The sequence below is a fragment of the Venturia canescens genome, chromosome 4 (genome assembly GCF_019457755.1).
Source record: "Venturia canescens isolate UGA chromosome 4, ASM1945775v1, whole genome shotgun sequence".
NCBI classification, from domain to species: Eukaryota; Metazoa; Arthropoda; class Insecta; order Hymenoptera; family Ichneumonidae; genus Venturia; species Venturia canescens.
Window position 1 is genome coordinate 21,135,814 of NC_057424.1, and position 17,226 is coordinate 21,153,039.

A 17,226-nucleotide genomic window follows, 5' to 3' on the forward strand; every position below is an offset into this window, starting at 1 on the left:
AGGTGGCCAACCCCCCTCGCATTTCCCCGCAGTAAACTTTTTAGTAACCAATTGAAACTCCATATACACGCGATTTTTTAGCCAGATGTTTATCAGCGGCGGAACAAACTCCTGCCTCGCCCCCCGACGTACGTTTAATCTGTCAAAGTTTCTTTCATTCAGCGCCAAAATTTAAAGAATAAATCAAACAAAACTCGACTTTGAGAATGCGCGAGCAACAAACTTTTAAGCGTTATTCTGTAATTAAGAAAAAAAATACGTTTCATGAAGAATAAAAATCGAATCCGCACACGGTTCGTACGGTGCCCTGAACTCTTAACGAGGTTCACGAGTGTTGCTGCGCCCAAGCCAAATGAATTCGAAATCACTCAATCGTGGCTTGCTGGGAAACGAGCGAGTGGTTGGTTTTGTATAACGCGACGATGAACAAAACAGAGCCCCGGCCTGTTCTCGTGCATCGTACACAAAAACTTGTATGCCCCACGTATACAGACTTCCAGGCTGCATGTGTAGGGTTCTCAGTGGATTTGTGAACAAGTTTCGTCGAGGATACTGGGGCGTGAACCCCTGTTTAGTGTGTTATATTTCTGGAGCACATTTAACGACCCGGGATCATTCGATCATCGACTCACATGCTTCCAATCCATATTGCACGTGAAAGCTGAGCTCTGTGAATGAAAAGAAGCGATTCATTATTTACATCCATATTCTTATTCGTATGTACATTATATAAATGTGATTGCACGACTGTGTTAAAGTTAAAACGAGTTGGAATAACGCAATGAATGAAAGTTCATGCCCACTGACGTTTCATTCTTCCGTTATCGCCACGCTTGGCGAATCTAAAAGTCGAAATGATCCTCGGTTCAGCACACTTAATTAAGTCCTCTGTAAATCGATTATTTGAAAAATCGTGTATCGCTGCCAATTAAATGTTATGTGTCTGGTGATTGATTCAATACAGATCATTTCATGCGTGATCAATAATTCATTTGGTTTTCTTATCCGTCCATTTGAGCCAATAATTCTCCAATTTCGTACTCTGCCGAATTTGCAATTCGTAGTTTTTCAACCTGCACCGAGATACTTCGTGAAATGAAAAACTGGTTATAATTACAAATGTTTTTTTCGTTCGTTTCGTTGGACTGCGACGTTGCAAACTTCAGCGTCGTTTTTTATCGCATTTATTCAATGGTAGGAATGCATTTTTTAATTTAATGATTAACCTCGCTTCGTTGGTGTGATATTGGCTTTGTTTTTTTCTTTCGGTTTCGTGTTCGATATCGGAATTGTTGTGTTAACAATAATCGTACGGCGATCGCGTGACAAATTGTTTTTTATCCGCAATGCACACGCGATTTTCGTCACCCCTTCTGCACCCCTTTTGGATCGCTTCCAGCTTCCCCCCTCACCGACTGTCTCGACAGCTGCGGCTTGTAGGGGTAGTTCAGAGGAGAGGGATGGAGAAGAGGAGAGATATTATCCCCCAGTGTGCTAAGGGGACCGAATATTCAATGACACAGGTAAAAAAAAGTCTGCGGTTTTCACCGTTCTGACCTCCTGAACCCACGAGATGAATGGAAAGGGATCACTTTCGTGCGCTCATTAATTCTTCTCCACTCGAAATCTCTTTCCCCGAGGTTCAATCCACTTTCGAGTACAAAATTCATAAGGCTTAATATAGAAAAAAGTCTACGCTCGAGGGAAAATGATTTATTTGCGGTAGTTTTTCGACTGGTTTTCATGATTATTTTAATCCTGAATTCGGGCTATTCAAAAATAATTCAACGACATTTGGCAAAAAAAAAGGTTTTCAACAATTTTTCTCGTGGGCGCAAACAATCGCTAACTTTTGAAAGATTCGAACTTTCGATTTGACGAACGATTCTCGAGAGTATTTGACCCGGCCTCGTTCCACAGTGCATTTATTTCGCAACGGTTCGTCGATAGCCGCGCACGAGCCACTCAACTCTTCAATCACACAAGGCTCTTCGTCGTCGTCGTCGTCGGTTTACGCGATGTGCGCGAAGTTAAGAAAACAAAAAATTTCGAAGTCTGCTCCAAAGCGGATCTCCTAAAGACGCGGAGTTTGTTTATCCGGTGTCTCGCAAGAAGAAGAAGTCGCGCTAAAAGAGCGAGGGAGAGAGAGCCGTGAATTATTCAGGCGCCGTTTATGCCTTGAGAAGATGAGAGACTGCTTCATCTTTCCATCTCTTTTTTCTTCCTTTTTTTCACTACTCTTACTCTGTGGGTACTTGAAAAACACGAAAGCGAGATGGTTCACAGCTGGTTCCTCTTGTGGAGAAAAGTTATGGGCAAGTTCGCCAGAAATTTTTCCAATTTTAGCGATAATCGAGGGCGCCCAATGTGCAACTTTGGCCAATTTGTTTCAAGCCCGAGTCCCACCGTCGGCACGCGTGCAAAGACACTTGAAATTCTTCAAGTACTTCAATTTTTTCGTTTCTGATAATGATTCCCGAAACTCCGAAGACGCGCAGGGAATCGGAAAGATTTTTTATCGAGATACTTGAGAAATGAAATGGAAAATTATCTAAAAGTTGAGCAATCACTAGTCCACGCTGAAGTGGGACGTTCCGAATGGAATCGCCCGTACTCGTCGGCTCGAGAGTCACGAGACGAAAGCCTCATGGCCCGTTTTACATACAATTCTTGTATGCTCTCAGTACGTGAGAATTAACATCTCTTTTTCCCTTCGAACGGTACTCCAAATACACATGCACATCATCGTACATCGTGAGCGTACGAAAATCACGAGGATCACGGCTTGCGAGTAGCTTTCAGAACATTTTCTTGTCCGTTAATCCGGAATCTCTCATCTCAATTGAAGAATACGAATACGTAGCAACTACGGCGAAGAAAAGTAGTTGAGAACAAAAGCTGGGAGACGCCGAGTGCGGGGTAGAAAAAATAATAATTAATGCTTATTCAAGTAGCCATTGTCTCACTCCCCTCGGAAATTATTCAAAGATTCCATGAGCCATGCATACTTACGGTAATTAACGAAACTTTATCACAGTTGATCGAGATTGAAGAAGAAATTATTCTCGAACAGAAACTTTAGGTCCATCGAAAAATCATTCGCGACGCTGGGAATTCCACAATTGAATTCTCTCTCGGGTTAATGCATTCGACAGGATTAAAAAACTTTGTTGAATTACGAAAAAAAGAAACAGAATTTCGGAAGAATCCGTTTTGCATTTGAGCTGCGAGTATAAGAATGATCCATTTCCACTTTCGTGAGCTCGCAACACCGAGTCGTTCCATCCGGGTAAACACGACAAGGATCTCAATGTTGGCTCCACGTATACATACATATAATGCGTAACGTGCGCCCGAGAGTGGAACGAGGAGCGCGTCGAAGGATGCGAAGCGTCGAACCAGCCGGTAAATGCAATTCTTCCTTTTTTTTTATTTTCTTCTCTTTTTTACTTTTCCTATACTCGTATCCCCTTTCGCAAGCACTCGACCAAGAAGCTATGCCTGTTCACTTTTATTACGTTTTGTTTTTACTCCGGTTACTCCAATATTTACGCTTCAAACACTTTTTATGCGATTGCGCAAGTCTTCAAACCGTTTAACGATTCGCAATGACGTTTAATGCCGGACAATACCATTTTTTTCGAAATCGATGCGATTTTTATTGATTAGAAACTGCTTTTTTTTTTTAATTTAAAACAACTTTCGAAATGCAATTTTGAATATTTTGATAAAATTTCACGGAATACTTGACGCTGTTTCGAAACCTCGAAGAGCATCGACGGAGAATCGTCAAGAAATTGCAACTCATTTTCAGTTTTTCTCTCACCCTCGTTACATTTATTGTCGTCGCACAGGCGCGTGTCGCCAGACACTGTAACACCTGAAATTATCGAGTTCGCGACGACGTACAATATCCGTTACAAACGGAAAATTGTTGCGCGACTGAGTCATCGAAGATCATTAAAAAGCAGGCAGCAGGAGACTCGCCGACCGCGGAGGGACACATAAGAAAAGAATGTTGAGAACCGGATACTATCGCGCGCTGCCCTCTCTTGTCACATTTCTGAATTAGCGTACGGAGATTCATCGAACGTTTATACCTCGAAAATCGATTGGAAGAATTTTTTCACGGAGTTATCTGTCCATAAAAAACCTACGAACGCTCGAAAATGTAAATTTCGTGCGTATTAACTTTGATACGAAATTGAAAAAGGTTCGTTTCCCTCGCCAGACCTGCCAATTGCGTGAAAAAAGTTGGATTGCACTGATTACGTCGAAACGTGAAGTGCGAGGGAGAAAAGAATTTCAAAATAAATCGTAATTTCTCGCATCCTGCGATTAAGTTGACCACGCCGTTGCACGATCGACGTTACGCTCTCTCTCTCTCTCCGCGTACCCATTTAAATTGGCTGAGGAAGAGAGCGAGAGAAAGGTCACGTGCTTTTCGACCCTGAGAAAGGATTCACGAGGATATAATTATCGATCCCCTCACGAAGGTCAGAGCCTCGGAAAGCTTACGAGATTCGGATCGTTCCTCTTCCACCTCCTCGAACGAATTATTCTCGTCCGTTAGTGTTTTTTCGGTTGTTCTTTTTAACAACATGAAAAAGTAAAAATTATCATCGTATTTGGTGAATTCAATGTTTGGAGGACTGTTGCTTCGAGGAAGCTCAAAATTTATTGACATTTTTATTTTCTTTTGTTTTTCAGTCACTCTCCAAGAGCCGCGATTCATCACTCAGCCATCCGGAGTGAGCAATATCCTGATAGAAAATCGAACAAAAATTCTACAATGCATGGCCAGAGGTAAGTTGTGATTGGACCTTCACTTTTTTCGTCCCTTTTTTCACGTATAACCAAAGACGACGATATCGCCGTGCAGGTGGCTAGCGACGAAAGTTTCTCGTGAAATATCGAATAACGTCGACGATAGTGGGATGTGAAGAGTGGCCAGATGAAGCCATAAAGTTTGCTGTTCGATATATGCACGCATATGGGCCGTTGTACTCCGAGTGGATATAAATTCGGGTTTGATCGTCTATCAAGCCGTCGATGCTTTCCGAAATTTGCCAAATTTCACCGAATCTCGACTGTATTTTCCTTATTTTTATCTCTAACTATGAAAACATCGCAATTTTCGATTATTTCGGTGCTTCTTCTGTCGTAATCGATCAAAATATCTTCGTTGTACTGAAATTTTGATTTTTTTTTCCAAAGTCTCGATGCCTTCGGGTTTTTTAAAACTCTCGACGATATTTAAAAAACTCTCACGTGTTTTTGATGCCTTTTTTTACTGGAAATGTTAGGAATGATTGCGAAAATTGAGTGTCTCAAGCGGAATTGAAAATGAAAAATTACACTCCGAGGAGCCTCGAGACTGGAAGCGAAATGCAGGGAATGTCGAATCGTTGAATTGATTCGACTTGGAACGGCTTATACATCAAGTCTCGTAACGCGATATCGTGACCCTCTGCGACAATAAGTACAGTACAGCGAGGTGCTTGTATCGAAAAAAAATAAAGAAAAAACTCATAAATAACCTCGACGAACAGATATATGAGCAATCTTGTTCTACACGAGGAGAGTTCCGCGAACAATGAACTTGCTAGAAATGCAAACTTTCATTAATCGTCGTCCATGAAAAGTGATTGATAAATTTTCGCAAAATGAAGAAAAAATGTTTTGCAATTGTTTATTATTTTATTGCGATTTGTTTCATAGGCTACCCACAACCAAAATACAGATGGTTCAAGGACGGTGTGCCATTGAGCAACGAGCTCACTTCCGATACTTTTTGGCGCATTCAAAGCCCTCGTCGCAAAGACGCGGGTGTTTATTATTGCGTAGCTACGAACGACGTTGGATCGATTTTCAGCGAGAGGGTCACGTTTTCCGTGGCTTGTGAGTACCGTTTCATTAATTATTCGTATCGTTGTTTTGCATTTTTACCAACATTAATTATTTGAATCAAAATTTTTACGTTTATCAAGTCCCAAATCCGAGACACTTACAAATAATTTTTGTTTGTTTTACAAAACCAGTCGAGTTCACGATATTGATATTCCTAAATGGTTTGAAATTTGTCGAATAATTTGTCATTCTAATCGTTATCAGCTTTACTGATAATCAGCCATTTCGACATGTCAAAATTTAAATTCGGAATCGTTTTTATGAAAGAATAAAATAGTTTAAACAAATTTATGAATAATATTCGTTTCCAGATATGGGAGTTTTCGAAAATTTAACGGATATCGAGGTTATTGTGCAATCCGGAAGCGCAGCGATATTGGAGCTGCCGCCAATCGAGAGTGACCCGACACCGGACGTAACGTGGTCGACGCTCGACGGTCCAATCCCTTACGAGATTCAATACGCAACGAGTCATCACAAACTTTTAATACTCAATGTCTCGGAAAAAGATGCACGTCCTTACAGAGCTCGCGCCACGAATACTCAAATCGGCAAAGAGGAGAACAGCCCAATTTTCAATCTACGGGTCACCGGCGATCCGAATTACGAGGTTGCACCTTCGATCATCGTCGAGCCTCGAGATATGCAAATTATCAAAGATCAACCAGTCACGTATTTGGATTGTATCGCTAATGCAAGGTAAATCACTTATCTTTTACCCGAACGACGAATAACGATCGATATTTTATGATGACAGGCAAAAAAAAACTTTAAAGATAGAAAACGAATAGCAAAAGATAATAAAAATTTTGTTTATTTTCTTGATAAACTACTTTGAAATTTCATCTTAATTGAGAATGCGTCAATGACTTTTTTACAGATCGCTCCACGAACTGCGAACAATTTGGACCAAAGATGGCATACCAATCGAAAACGCTCGGATAGTTTACAGCTTCAATGACTCTTGGAACAGGACTCTCGCCCTCATATCGGCCAATCTCACTTACACCGGCGTCTACACTTGCCAGGTTGATTTACTCGGTGGAGGTTATCCAAGTGTTAATGCTAGTGCCAAAATCGATGTCTTCGGTGAGTATCAACATTCGCTTCGTTTCCATTCTTTTTTTTCTCGCTTCGATAAGCTTTCGTTCCACAACAGAATTAAAAACATTCGTGCATCATTTCAATTTACGAATTTTTTTTATAAATCCAGAAGAAAATTGCATCTCAATTTTTTTTATTCCTCCATAAAAATTTGTATTCAATTTATAGTCAACTATTCTTCTAATCTAATTCAATTTCCAAAATGACAATAGAAAAACCGACGTTCGTGAACGAACTTAAACGAGAAACTCACAGTGATTATGGATCTATGGTCAATTTACCCTGCGATGCTGTGGGTGTTCCAACCCCAAAAATCAGTTGGTTCTTCAACGCCGAGCCGGTCGATCATCTTCTGGGCAACAAGTGAGAAACCCAAAATTATTTTCACATTTTAGTGAAAGATTTGAATTTTTTTGGGCTTGAAAAACTTTGATTGTTCAAAATTAATCGCTCGTGATAATATTTTTCACGTTCTGAGACTCGAAAGAAATTGATTTGACCTTTCCTACAGATTGGACATGGAAGAAGATGGTTCACTAACGGTTAGGAGACTGACGATGGAATTTTCGGGAATGTTCCAATGTCTTGCTTCGAACGACGCGGGTGAAGCGTCGAGCTACACTTGGCTGAAAGCTAAAAGTATGAATTCGTTATTCGCTCAATATTTTATTCAACGAAACGTATGATTCTTCATTTTATTATTTAGGAAATAAGAGAAAAAAGACGATTTAATATTATCGTCTAATTCTGAAACGTTTTACGTGAAAGAAGTGTCCTTTCGGGGGTTTAACACGCTAATATTTTTGTATGGGAACAGCGGAAGTAAACGACGTCGTGAGGAAAAGGGTGGCGCGAAGGGCAGCCGGCTACAACGTAGTCCGAGCTCGCCAATCCGACGGCCGCTTAAAGTTCTTTCAATATCCGGAGAGTAAGGAAAATAATAAGCCAAAAAAAACTTTCCCAAAGTGTAAATTTCACGATAGTTTAGTTTTTTTATTTCATTTTCATAGATTTTATCACCATTTTTATTTTTATTCTCTCTATGCTACATGTATTGGTTTTTTTTTTTTTTTTCATATAAGGCACAAAAATGCTTGACATTATTCCACACACATTTTTAGTATTGCTTACGTTTTTTTACTGTAATTATTGGTGATTAGGAATTTCCAACGATTTATCAGCGGTGGAGATTTGATTTGTGGAATGAAAGTTTGCGAGTTTGGTTGAATGTTTTTTATCCAGTGGTTTATTTATCAACGGCGATTATTCAGTTTATCGGTATTTATCCGTGTTTCCTGCTATGACGACTGCGAAATATCACAACGGTGCACACTGACGACAATTTTGTGACTTGCCAGTACAATCGACGAGCTTTCTTCATTTTTTTTTTTTTATTTTGTTGTTTTAGATTACATTTGTTTTCTAGTTTTTTACTTCAGAGATATAGAAATATGTGATATTGTTTTTTAGAGCTCGCTGCATGATGGTAAATTGATGAAAATAATTCAAAATTAACGACGCATTGTTTTCAGCTTCCGTACCCGTTATTGAAACCCCACCGAGCAATATCACTATCCTCGATGGCAAGGATGCCACCATCAACTGCCGAGCTATCGCAGCACCGATTCCCAACACCACTTGGATTTATAATGGTAATTTGAATTGAATCCTTCGCATTATTCAATCTGAGCTGAATTCAAATCAATTTCAGTTCAATTCTACTCAAATTTAGTATTATTCTAAAGTAATCATTGTAATCATTTTTTTTTACTCAATGTATTCCTCTGAGAATATGAAAAAGTCTAAGTCCGAAAGTGTGTAAAGCATGAGAATCTTTATCCAATTTCACTCGCTTCAAATTTTCGTTCGGCAAACGTTTTCTAATTTTTTTCCGCAGACAACAACTTCGTCGAAATAGCCGGACGAGTCCAATTGCTCGAGACAGGAGATCTTTTGATCGCAGCAGTAAAACCAAACGACGCTGGAAAATATACATGCGTACGCGCGAACGAAGCTGGCACGGTGAATGCCTCGGCATATCTGACCGTCGTGGGTAAGCGAAATAGAAAAAAAATCAAATCAATTAGTCGTTACCAAATGTTTTCTCCCATCTTTTCAATGTTAATTCTATTTCAATTACCCTCACAGTGAGAACACAAATAATTCGACCTCCGACCGACACTTCTGTTCTTCTCGGACACACCGCTGAACTTCAGTGCAAAATCTCCAACGATCCTAGCGTACCGTACGACATTGTATGGCTGTATAATTCCCAGTGAGTTTTATTCTCCAATTTCATCAATAAATGACGATATTTTTCGCATTTATGATCATCATTTGAACATATTTTGGCAAACTTGGTGTTATTTCGATCTTAAAAGAAAAATTTGATGAAAAAAGAATTGTGATTATCAACCACAATCAATCTGTGTTATAATTTTCAGGGTGATTAATACTCAGGCGAGCCAACGGGTAAAAATGCGACACGATGGTGCACTGGAAATAGTAGCGGTGCGTGCTTCCGACGTTGGCGAATATGCGTGCTCAGTTATTTCTCCAGGTGGAAATGAGACGAGAACTGCTAGGCTCAGCGTAATCGAATTGCCGTTCGCGCCGATAAACGTCAAAGCCGTTCGCGTTGAGTCTATTTCGCCAAGAACGATAAACGTCAGTTGGGTGCCTGGTTTTGACGGCAATAGTCCTACGGAAAAATTCATCGTCGAAAGACGCGAAGTGCCTGAATTGGGTAAAATTTATTTATTTTTATTTGTTCCAGTGGAGAAAAACCGTCGAAGAATAAATATAAAAATCGTTTTGCACTGATTCCAATGATATTTCGAATATCAAGTTTTGACGTAGCTAATTCTGGCGTCCGCAGGTCCAATACCGGATCCTCTGTCCAATTGGGCAAGAGAAAACAACAATGTCTCAGCCGAAGAGAAATGGTGTTTGTTGAGCGATTTGAAGGCAGCTGCGGCCTACCAATTTCGAATAACTGCTGTTAACAGTGTCGGAGAAGGACCACCATCGGATCCCAGTAATGTCGTCGTGTTACCACAAGAACGTAAGTTTAACCGACGGAAAAACAACTCGAAATTTCAATCATTTGAACACGAATGTTCTTGCTTGCGGTTGAATTGTCATCTGATACTAAATTATTCGTTAATCGTCCAGCTCCTTCCGGACCGCCTCTTGGTTTCGTTGGTTCGGCACGTTCGTCTTCTGAGATAATAACACAGTGGCAATTGCCACTTGAGGAACATCGGAACGGTCACATATTGGGTTACATATTGCGATATCGCTTACGCGGTTACAATGTCAGTCCATGGACAACCCAAAACATAACAAACGAAGCACAAAAGAATTATCTTATATCAGATCTGATAACATGGAAGGATTACGTTGTACAAATTGCTGCCTATAACGACAAGGGTGTCGGGGCCTTTACGGAAGAGCTCAAAATCAAAACGAAAGAAGGAGGTAATGATTGTTTTTTCCTGGATGGAAAAATCCCGTTTCAGTTTCGTACAAATATTTCTTTTTTTGAGTTTCCTGTATCAAACGTACATTTAAAATTCTTATTTTAATGAAAACTAATGTGCTCCGACTGCGTTTTCTATCATTTAAATTGGATATTGTAATAAAAAATTAATTTTTTCAGTTCCTGAGGCTCCGCCGACAAATGTTCGTGTGGAAGCGATAAACTCAACCGCCGTTAAGGTGTGGTGGAAACCACCGAATCCTCAGAAAATAAATGGCATAAATCAGGGTTACAAGCTACAAGCTTGGACGGGTGGTAACTTCACGGAAAGCAACGAATTCAAATCGATGACCGTGCCACCGAGCCTTTTCGATCCACTCGCCGAACAGAGCGCTGTTATAACGGGGTTAAAAAAATTCACCTTCTATAACATCACAGTTCTCTGTTTCACTGATCCCGGAGATGGAGAACGGAGCAGTCCGATTCAGATTCGTACGAGCGAAGACGGTGGGTCAATCGTTTTTTTTTTTAAAGAACAGCGAACTAATATTCATCTGACTATGAAATATCAAAAGCTTACGAATGAAAATACATAATTTTTTTTTCCATTTAAACTTTAGTTCCAGACGAAGTAGAAAATCTTCAATTCGACGACATAAGCGACCGCGCTCTCACCGTAAAGTGGAATCCTCCGAACGAGATTAACGGGGTTTTAATGATGTATCAACTCAAATACATGATAAAGGACACGCCGGATTCTTTAAGAGTAAAAAATATGACGCAAGACGTACTCTCGTGCAAAGTGGAAGATTTGCAAGCAACGACCCATTACAAATTTGAAGTTGTCGCTTGGACTTCGGTAGGCCCAGGAAAATCCCGGTTCGCGACCATCCAATCGGGAGTTGAACCAGTTTTGCCAGAGCCACCAACGAAATTGGCACTCTCGAACATCGACGCTTTTTCTGTCGTTTTGCAATTTACTCCCGGATTTGATGGCAATTCTTCCATCGTTAAATGGTCCGTGCAAGCACAAACTAAACGCAATACGACCTGGTACAACATCTATGAAGTTTCCGATCCCGATGCTAGCACCATCACCGTCACTGGTTTAATTCCATTCATGGAATACAAATTACGATTAATTGCCAATAACGTCGTCGGAGCGTCGAATCCTTCCGAACCAACTAAAGAATTCCAAACTATTCAAGCGCCGCCTTCTCATCCGCCCAGAAACGTTACTGTACGGGCCATGAGCGCCACCGAACTCAGGGTTCGATGGATTGTAAGTTTCATTTTAGATCTTTTTCTCTTCTTACTCTCGATTTTCCATAATTTATCAGTTTTATTTTGAGCTATTAATATATTTACTTAAAAATTTATTTTTCAGCCATTGCAACAAATCGAGTGGTATGGAAATCCTCGTGGTTACAACGTGACGTACACGGAAGTAAGAACGAATATTTCAAAAAGCGTGAGCATCGATGATCACACAGCAAATTCGTACGTTCTTGAAGAAATGAAAGAATTTGCATTGTACGAAATCGTGATGCAAGCTTATAACGACGTTGGTTCGTCGAGGCCGAGTCCAAAGGCGATTGAAAGAACAAGAGAATCCGTTCCTTCCGTTGGCCCGGCCAATGTTGAAGCAAATGCAACTTCTTCAACCACGATTCTTGTCAAATGGGGCGACGTACCTGTGCATCATCAAAATGGACAAATCGAAGGGTTCAAAGTTTATTATGGTGCAGATAGATCACCGTACCAGTACAAAAACATTCCGAAAAATACGACTTTCACTACGACTCTCACAGAATTACGAAAATTTGTCCAATATCATGTACAAGTTTTGGCATACACGCGACTCGGCGACGGAGCTCTCAGCGTTCCGCCTATTCGGGTTCAAACTTTTGATGACAGTAAGTTTGGTTATTGATTACTTTGAATATCTACTTTTTTTGGATAATATCTGGAAAATGGTTTTTCGTATATTTTTCTAATTGTTCAACAATTTCATTTCCAGCTCCGGGACCACCCTCAAATGTCTCATTTCCAGACGTCAGCTTTTCAACTGCCCGAATAATTTGGGATACTCCGGAAGACCCGAACGGCGAGATTTTACGTTACAAAGTAATGTTTCACTTGAACAGCAGTCAAGAGACGCAGTTCTCGAAAGAACTAGAAGCTTCGGACAGAACTTTCACCGCGACGGGCCTGGAACCCGAAAAATATTATATGTTTTCCGTGACTGCGAGAACGAGACTCGGATGGGGCAAAACAGCTTACGGCCTTGTTTTAACGACCAATAATCGGGAAAAGCCTCAACCACCGTCGTTACCACAAGTGAGCAGATCACAAGTCCAGAGTCGCCAAATTACGTTCAGTTGGACACCGGGTAGAGATGGATCCGCTCCTCTCCGGTAAGCCAGAAAAATTCGTTTTTTTCATCGACATTGCTGAAGATTTTTTGCTTACTTTCAGAGTGATCGACTTTTTTAGTATCTGTGAAATTATCAACGAGTTCGGAGTATCCAAATTTGTAACAAAAATATATGAACATGTTCATTTTTTGGCTGAGCAGCAAACGCGACCGCATAACTGGCATATTAGTGTTTCAATTTTTCCTGACACTCATTTTTTCACGTTGCAGTTACTACACCGTCCAACAATCCGAAAATTCAGGTCCCTTTCAAACAATACCCGAACATCTCGATCCATCGCTCACGTCCCACACAGTCAGCAATTTGAAGCCATTCACGTTCTATCAATTTAGGATTCAAGCCACCAATGATATTGGACCTTCGGATTGGAGCGCCGAGTCTGCACAAGTTCAGACACTTCCAGCAGGTTCGATTTCACACGATCATTCAAATCTAAAGCCGAGAAATCGCTAAAATGTATAATAATCTTTAATGTCGTAGCAGTATGGGTAATATGAAAACGCGTACTCTGTAATTTCCACAAAGAATTTTTCCACGAACGTCAGAAAGGAACATCGTCTAAAAATACTACCAGCCTTTACTTTGATTTTTGCTTATTCCGGATCGATTGGGTTTTTCAGCACCGTCACGAGGAGTCAGCGGTTTAAAGGTCGTACCTATAACAACGACGAGCGTCGAGGTTCACTGGGACATGATTGAGGAAATTCACTGGAGCGGAGATCACGAAACTGGCGGTTATCGGGTTGTTTATCAACCAGTTTCTGATTTTCCAACGGCACTTCAGGCAACTCCTAAACAAGAAGTATTTGGAATTAAGGTATGTAAAACGTCTCCAATAAAATAGAGCGATTATAAGCATAATTTTGATGGACTTCTGAATAACAGTCATGAAAAGCAAATCAATCATTTCACGATGTTTCGATTATTACGATACCGAATGTGACATAAACAAATGTGCAGGAAACTAAAATGATACTGAGCGACTTGATGGAGGACAGAAATTACGAAATTGTCGTTCTACCATTCAACTCGGAGGGTGACGGACCGCCAAGTCCGCCGGTGACGGTTTACGTTGGCGAAGCTGTGCCGACCGGTGAGCCACAGAACGTTGAGGCAAAACCGATTTCCTCCACGGAAGTTCATTTGAAATGGAAACCGCCACAAGCTAATATGCAAAACGGGGATCTGCTCGGTTATAAGGTAGGCGAAAAAAAATATTGCTTGAGTTCTGAGAAATCTTCCGAAATTTTAATATTCTTCTTACTCTTTTAGCAGAAATTTAAAAAAGTTTTGTTATTCAATCTGCATACTACATTTATTTTCATCTGCAGATTTTTTATCTCGTGACGGATTCGCCTCAACCTCTAGAAAAGAAGCAGGAAGAGGAGATTGAAGTTGTACCCGCCTCGTACCTGACTCACAGCCTTGTTTTCCTTGACAAATATACCGAATACAAAATACAAGTTTTGGCTTTTAATCCAGCCGGTGATGGCCCCCGATCGCCACCTATTACCGTTCGTACAAAACAAGATCTTCCTGGACCTCCCTTTGATCTTAAATTCAATGAGATTACTATGACCAGCATGAGAGTTTCTTGGGAACCACCAAAATTACGAAATGGGGAAATCGTCGGTTATATCGTCACTTACGAAACTGCAGAGCAAAATGATCGTGAGTTTTTTATTTTCATTTTATCGAATAAATAAGGCTTAAAAAATTCTTCAATTCTGCAAAAAACATTGTCCGTTTTCATAGAAAATATTCAAAACTATCACGAAGTTTCCATTCAATCGTTTTTTTGTTCTCAAAAGGTTTTAGCAAGCAAGTTAAACAAAAAGTGACGGAATCGAGTTTGCTCGTACAACCACTCGAGGAAGAGGTTACTTATACGTTCATGGTCAGAGCACAAACGATTGATTTTGGTCCATCAATATCCGGGAATGTGACGACCGGACCCCAGGAAGGATCGCCAATGGCACCAACCGATCTAGTCGTTACTAAAACCGTTTCCAATGTTGATCTTCGTTGGAAAAACGGAGCTTCTGGAAAAGGGCCGCTGTTGGGATATTATTTCGAAACTCGACGCAAAGGTGAGCAATAGAAAAAAACACTACAGAAGATTGTCGACTTGTGTAAAAAAAACAAATGTGTACTCAGAGGTGACCGAACATTTTTGGCAGCTATTAACAATTTTGGAATATCAACTTCCGATTTTCCTGTCTAAAATACAAATATTTTCACAAATATTGAAAGGATGAGAAAAACTTTGAAATTTGAATATATTGAAGAAAACCAAGTTAGTAGAGCAAACGTTGTTAATCACCTTAAAGTACATTTTTTTCCTCCTCTCTATCACTCTCTTTCTCTGTGCGTTTTCTAAATATAAACATCCAACATATTATCTTTTCATATAAACGAAAACAGCAATGGAAGATTGGCAGCATCGTAAGTTTCAATAAGCCCCAAATATGCTGAAAAACATGAAATTTGCCATTTAGGTCTCCCCTTGTAATATAAGTAATAACCAACAATCCTTCGTGTACCATTTACATTACACAGTAAAAAAATGATAAAAATATCTCTTCTCACGTGTAACATAATTTTTTTTAAATCCACTTGTAAAGGAAATCGACGAGAATAAGTACAAGATATTCAATCACTAAAGTTCCTTTTTTTACTGTGTAGATAAAAGCATGAAATTCCGTCTACAAATTTGTATAACGAATACAAAGAGTTTGATTAGAAAATCCTATTAACCATATAGCAAAAACACCCCCACGTGTTCCGTAATAACGATTTGTATTTTATTGGACGATGAAACAAAAATAGAATCGATCATTGAATACAAGAGTGTGTTTTTATGAGTGCCATAACAATTCTGTAGAAACTGTTGACAGTCCCTGTGACCCTCCCTAAAGTATTAGAAGAGTTACACTTTCTTTTAATCGGTGAATAATGAGTTTTTTTTTCTTTTGTTCCTACTTTAGATGATAGTCGATGGCAGACGATTTTCAAATCCAGCAATGGTCCTTTAACCGAATTCTCCGTTTCATATCAGAATTTACTGCCTTCGACCTCTTATCTATTTCGGGTCATATCGTATAATCGTTATGGCATAAGTTACCCGATTTATTCCAAGGATACGGTAAGTTGATTTTTATGTGTGCAGAAAATAAGGAAAATTTTCGAAAACAATTGGAAACGCTATCGCTCCGGTAAAGAGTCTCTGGCAGCAACTCGTCATATCTTATAAATGTACTTGTCTCAGAGTCGCTGCCGCGACTCTAGATTAAAGTAGACTTTTCCCACGAGATAAACATGAATACTTGATTTTCGAACGAGCATCGCAATTCGATGCTTTCCAACCCCCTAATTATAGAGTCAACATTCATTAACTTAATTGAACTTCAAAATCTTCCATTATTTATTATCATAAACAATTGCTTCTCGTTAAAAAATGAAATTTTCTATTGTAATCGATTCCACAGGTGCTGACGCCCTCGAAATTGTATCTCGAGTATGCGTATCTTCAGTACAGACCTTTCTACCGTCAAACATGGTTCATGGTCACGCTCGCCGCATCCTCGATAGTTATCATAATAATGGTTATCGCAATTTTGTGCGTCAAGAGCAAGAGTTACAAGTACAAACGTAAGTTCCGGTATAATTACCAAATTTTTACTTTATTTTCGTCAAGTGATTAATTTATATTTCAATATTCTTGCTCTTCAAACGTGTTTCGACGAATCGAAATATCAAGGAATCATCGTGAAAATTAAATGAAAACTTCGTCTTCTGGAATATAATGTTCTGTAAATGCCGCAATTCTGCTTTTCCTGTTACAGAAGAGGCGCAAAAAACTTTGGAAGAGTCAATGGCTATGGACATTGATGATCGTCAAGAGTCAGATTTAGAGCTTTACAGATCTAGACAAACGGGGAACGGTGCCATGAATATTGGAAGCGCGTGTGGAACGTTGGGGAAGAAAAATACACTTGGCCGGAAATCAATGCATCCACCACCGCCTGCGATGCTCGGTAAATCACCGCCAAGACCGTCACCAGCCTCGGTCGCTTATCACAGCGACGAGGAGAGCCTGAAAGGCTACGACGAAAATCCCGATGATAGCAGTGTTACAGAGAAACCATCAGAAATCAGCTCTACAGATTCACAGGTAATTTCTGACCGATGGAAACCGTTTTCATTGTAGACATGCTCCCTCTAAGTCGAATTGGTCACTCATTTTGACATTTCATTTAGTGCGTTGATCTATTGAAATTTTATTCTTCATAT

General features: G+C 39.9%; 1 protein-coding gene across 4 annotated transcripts in view; it reads left to right on the plus strand.

Moving 5' to 3' along the window:
* Positions 1 to 17,226, plus strand: part of sdk (sidekick cell adhesion molecule) — a 31,904-nt gene that overhangs the window by 12,016 nt on the left and 2,662 nt on the right. The window contains exons 2-27 of one of the 4 annotated variants that reach the window (XM_043418117.1): positions 4,711 to 4,806; positions 5,722 to 5,901; positions 6,222 to 6,609; positions 6,791 to 6,999; positions 7,227 to 7,377; positions 7,526 to 7,653; positions 7,832 to 7,942; positions 8,547 to 8,666; positions 8,912 to 9,067; positions 9,163 to 9,289; positions 9,459 to 9,760; positions 9,893 to 10,078; positions 10,189 to 10,494; positions 10,676 to 11,002; positions 11,116 to 11,777; positions 11,883 to 12,411; positions 12,516 to 12,912; positions 13,143 to 13,339; positions 13,554 to 13,750; positions 13,894 to 14,133; positions 14,265 to 14,604; positions 14,745 to 15,023; positions 15,358 to 15,378; positions 15,921 to 16,078; positions 16,422 to 16,584; positions 16,779 to 17,107. In XM_043418117.1, the coding sequence (XP_043274052.1) occupies positions 4,711 to 4,806; positions 5,722 to 5,901; positions 6,222 to 6,609; positions 6,791 to 6,999; positions 7,227 to 7,377; positions 7,526 to 7,653; positions 7,832 to 7,942; positions 8,547 to 8,666; positions 8,912 to 9,067; positions 9,163 to 9,289; positions 9,459 to 9,760; positions 9,893 to 10,078; positions 10,189 to 10,494; positions 10,676 to 11,002; positions 11,116 to 11,777; positions 11,883 to 12,411; positions 12,516 to 12,912; positions 13,143 to 13,339; positions 13,554 to 13,750; positions 13,894 to 14,133; positions 14,265 to 14,604; positions 14,745 to 15,023; positions 15,358 to 15,378; positions 15,921 to 16,078; positions 16,422 to 16,584; positions 16,779 to 17,107 (6,299 nt within the window). The remainder of the gene's footprint in view (positions 1 to 4,710; positions 4,807 to 5,721; positions 5,902 to 6,221; positions 6,610 to 6,790; positions 7,000 to 7,226; positions 7,378 to 7,525; positions 7,654 to 7,831; positions 7,943 to 8,546; positions 8,667 to 8,911; positions 9,068 to 9,162; positions 9,290 to 9,458; positions 9,761 to 9,892; positions 10,079 to 10,188; positions 10,495 to 10,675; positions 11,003 to 11,115; positions 11,778 to 11,882; positions 12,412 to 12,515; positions 12,913 to 13,142; positions 13,340 to 13,553; positions 13,751 to 13,893; positions 14,134 to 14,264; positions 14,605 to 14,744; positions 15,024 to 15,357; positions 15,379 to 15,920; positions 16,079 to 16,421; positions 16,585 to 16,778; positions 17,108 to 17,226) is intronic. The other 3 variants (XM_043418118.1, XM_043418119.1, XM_043418120.1) reach the window with 3 other exon arrangements.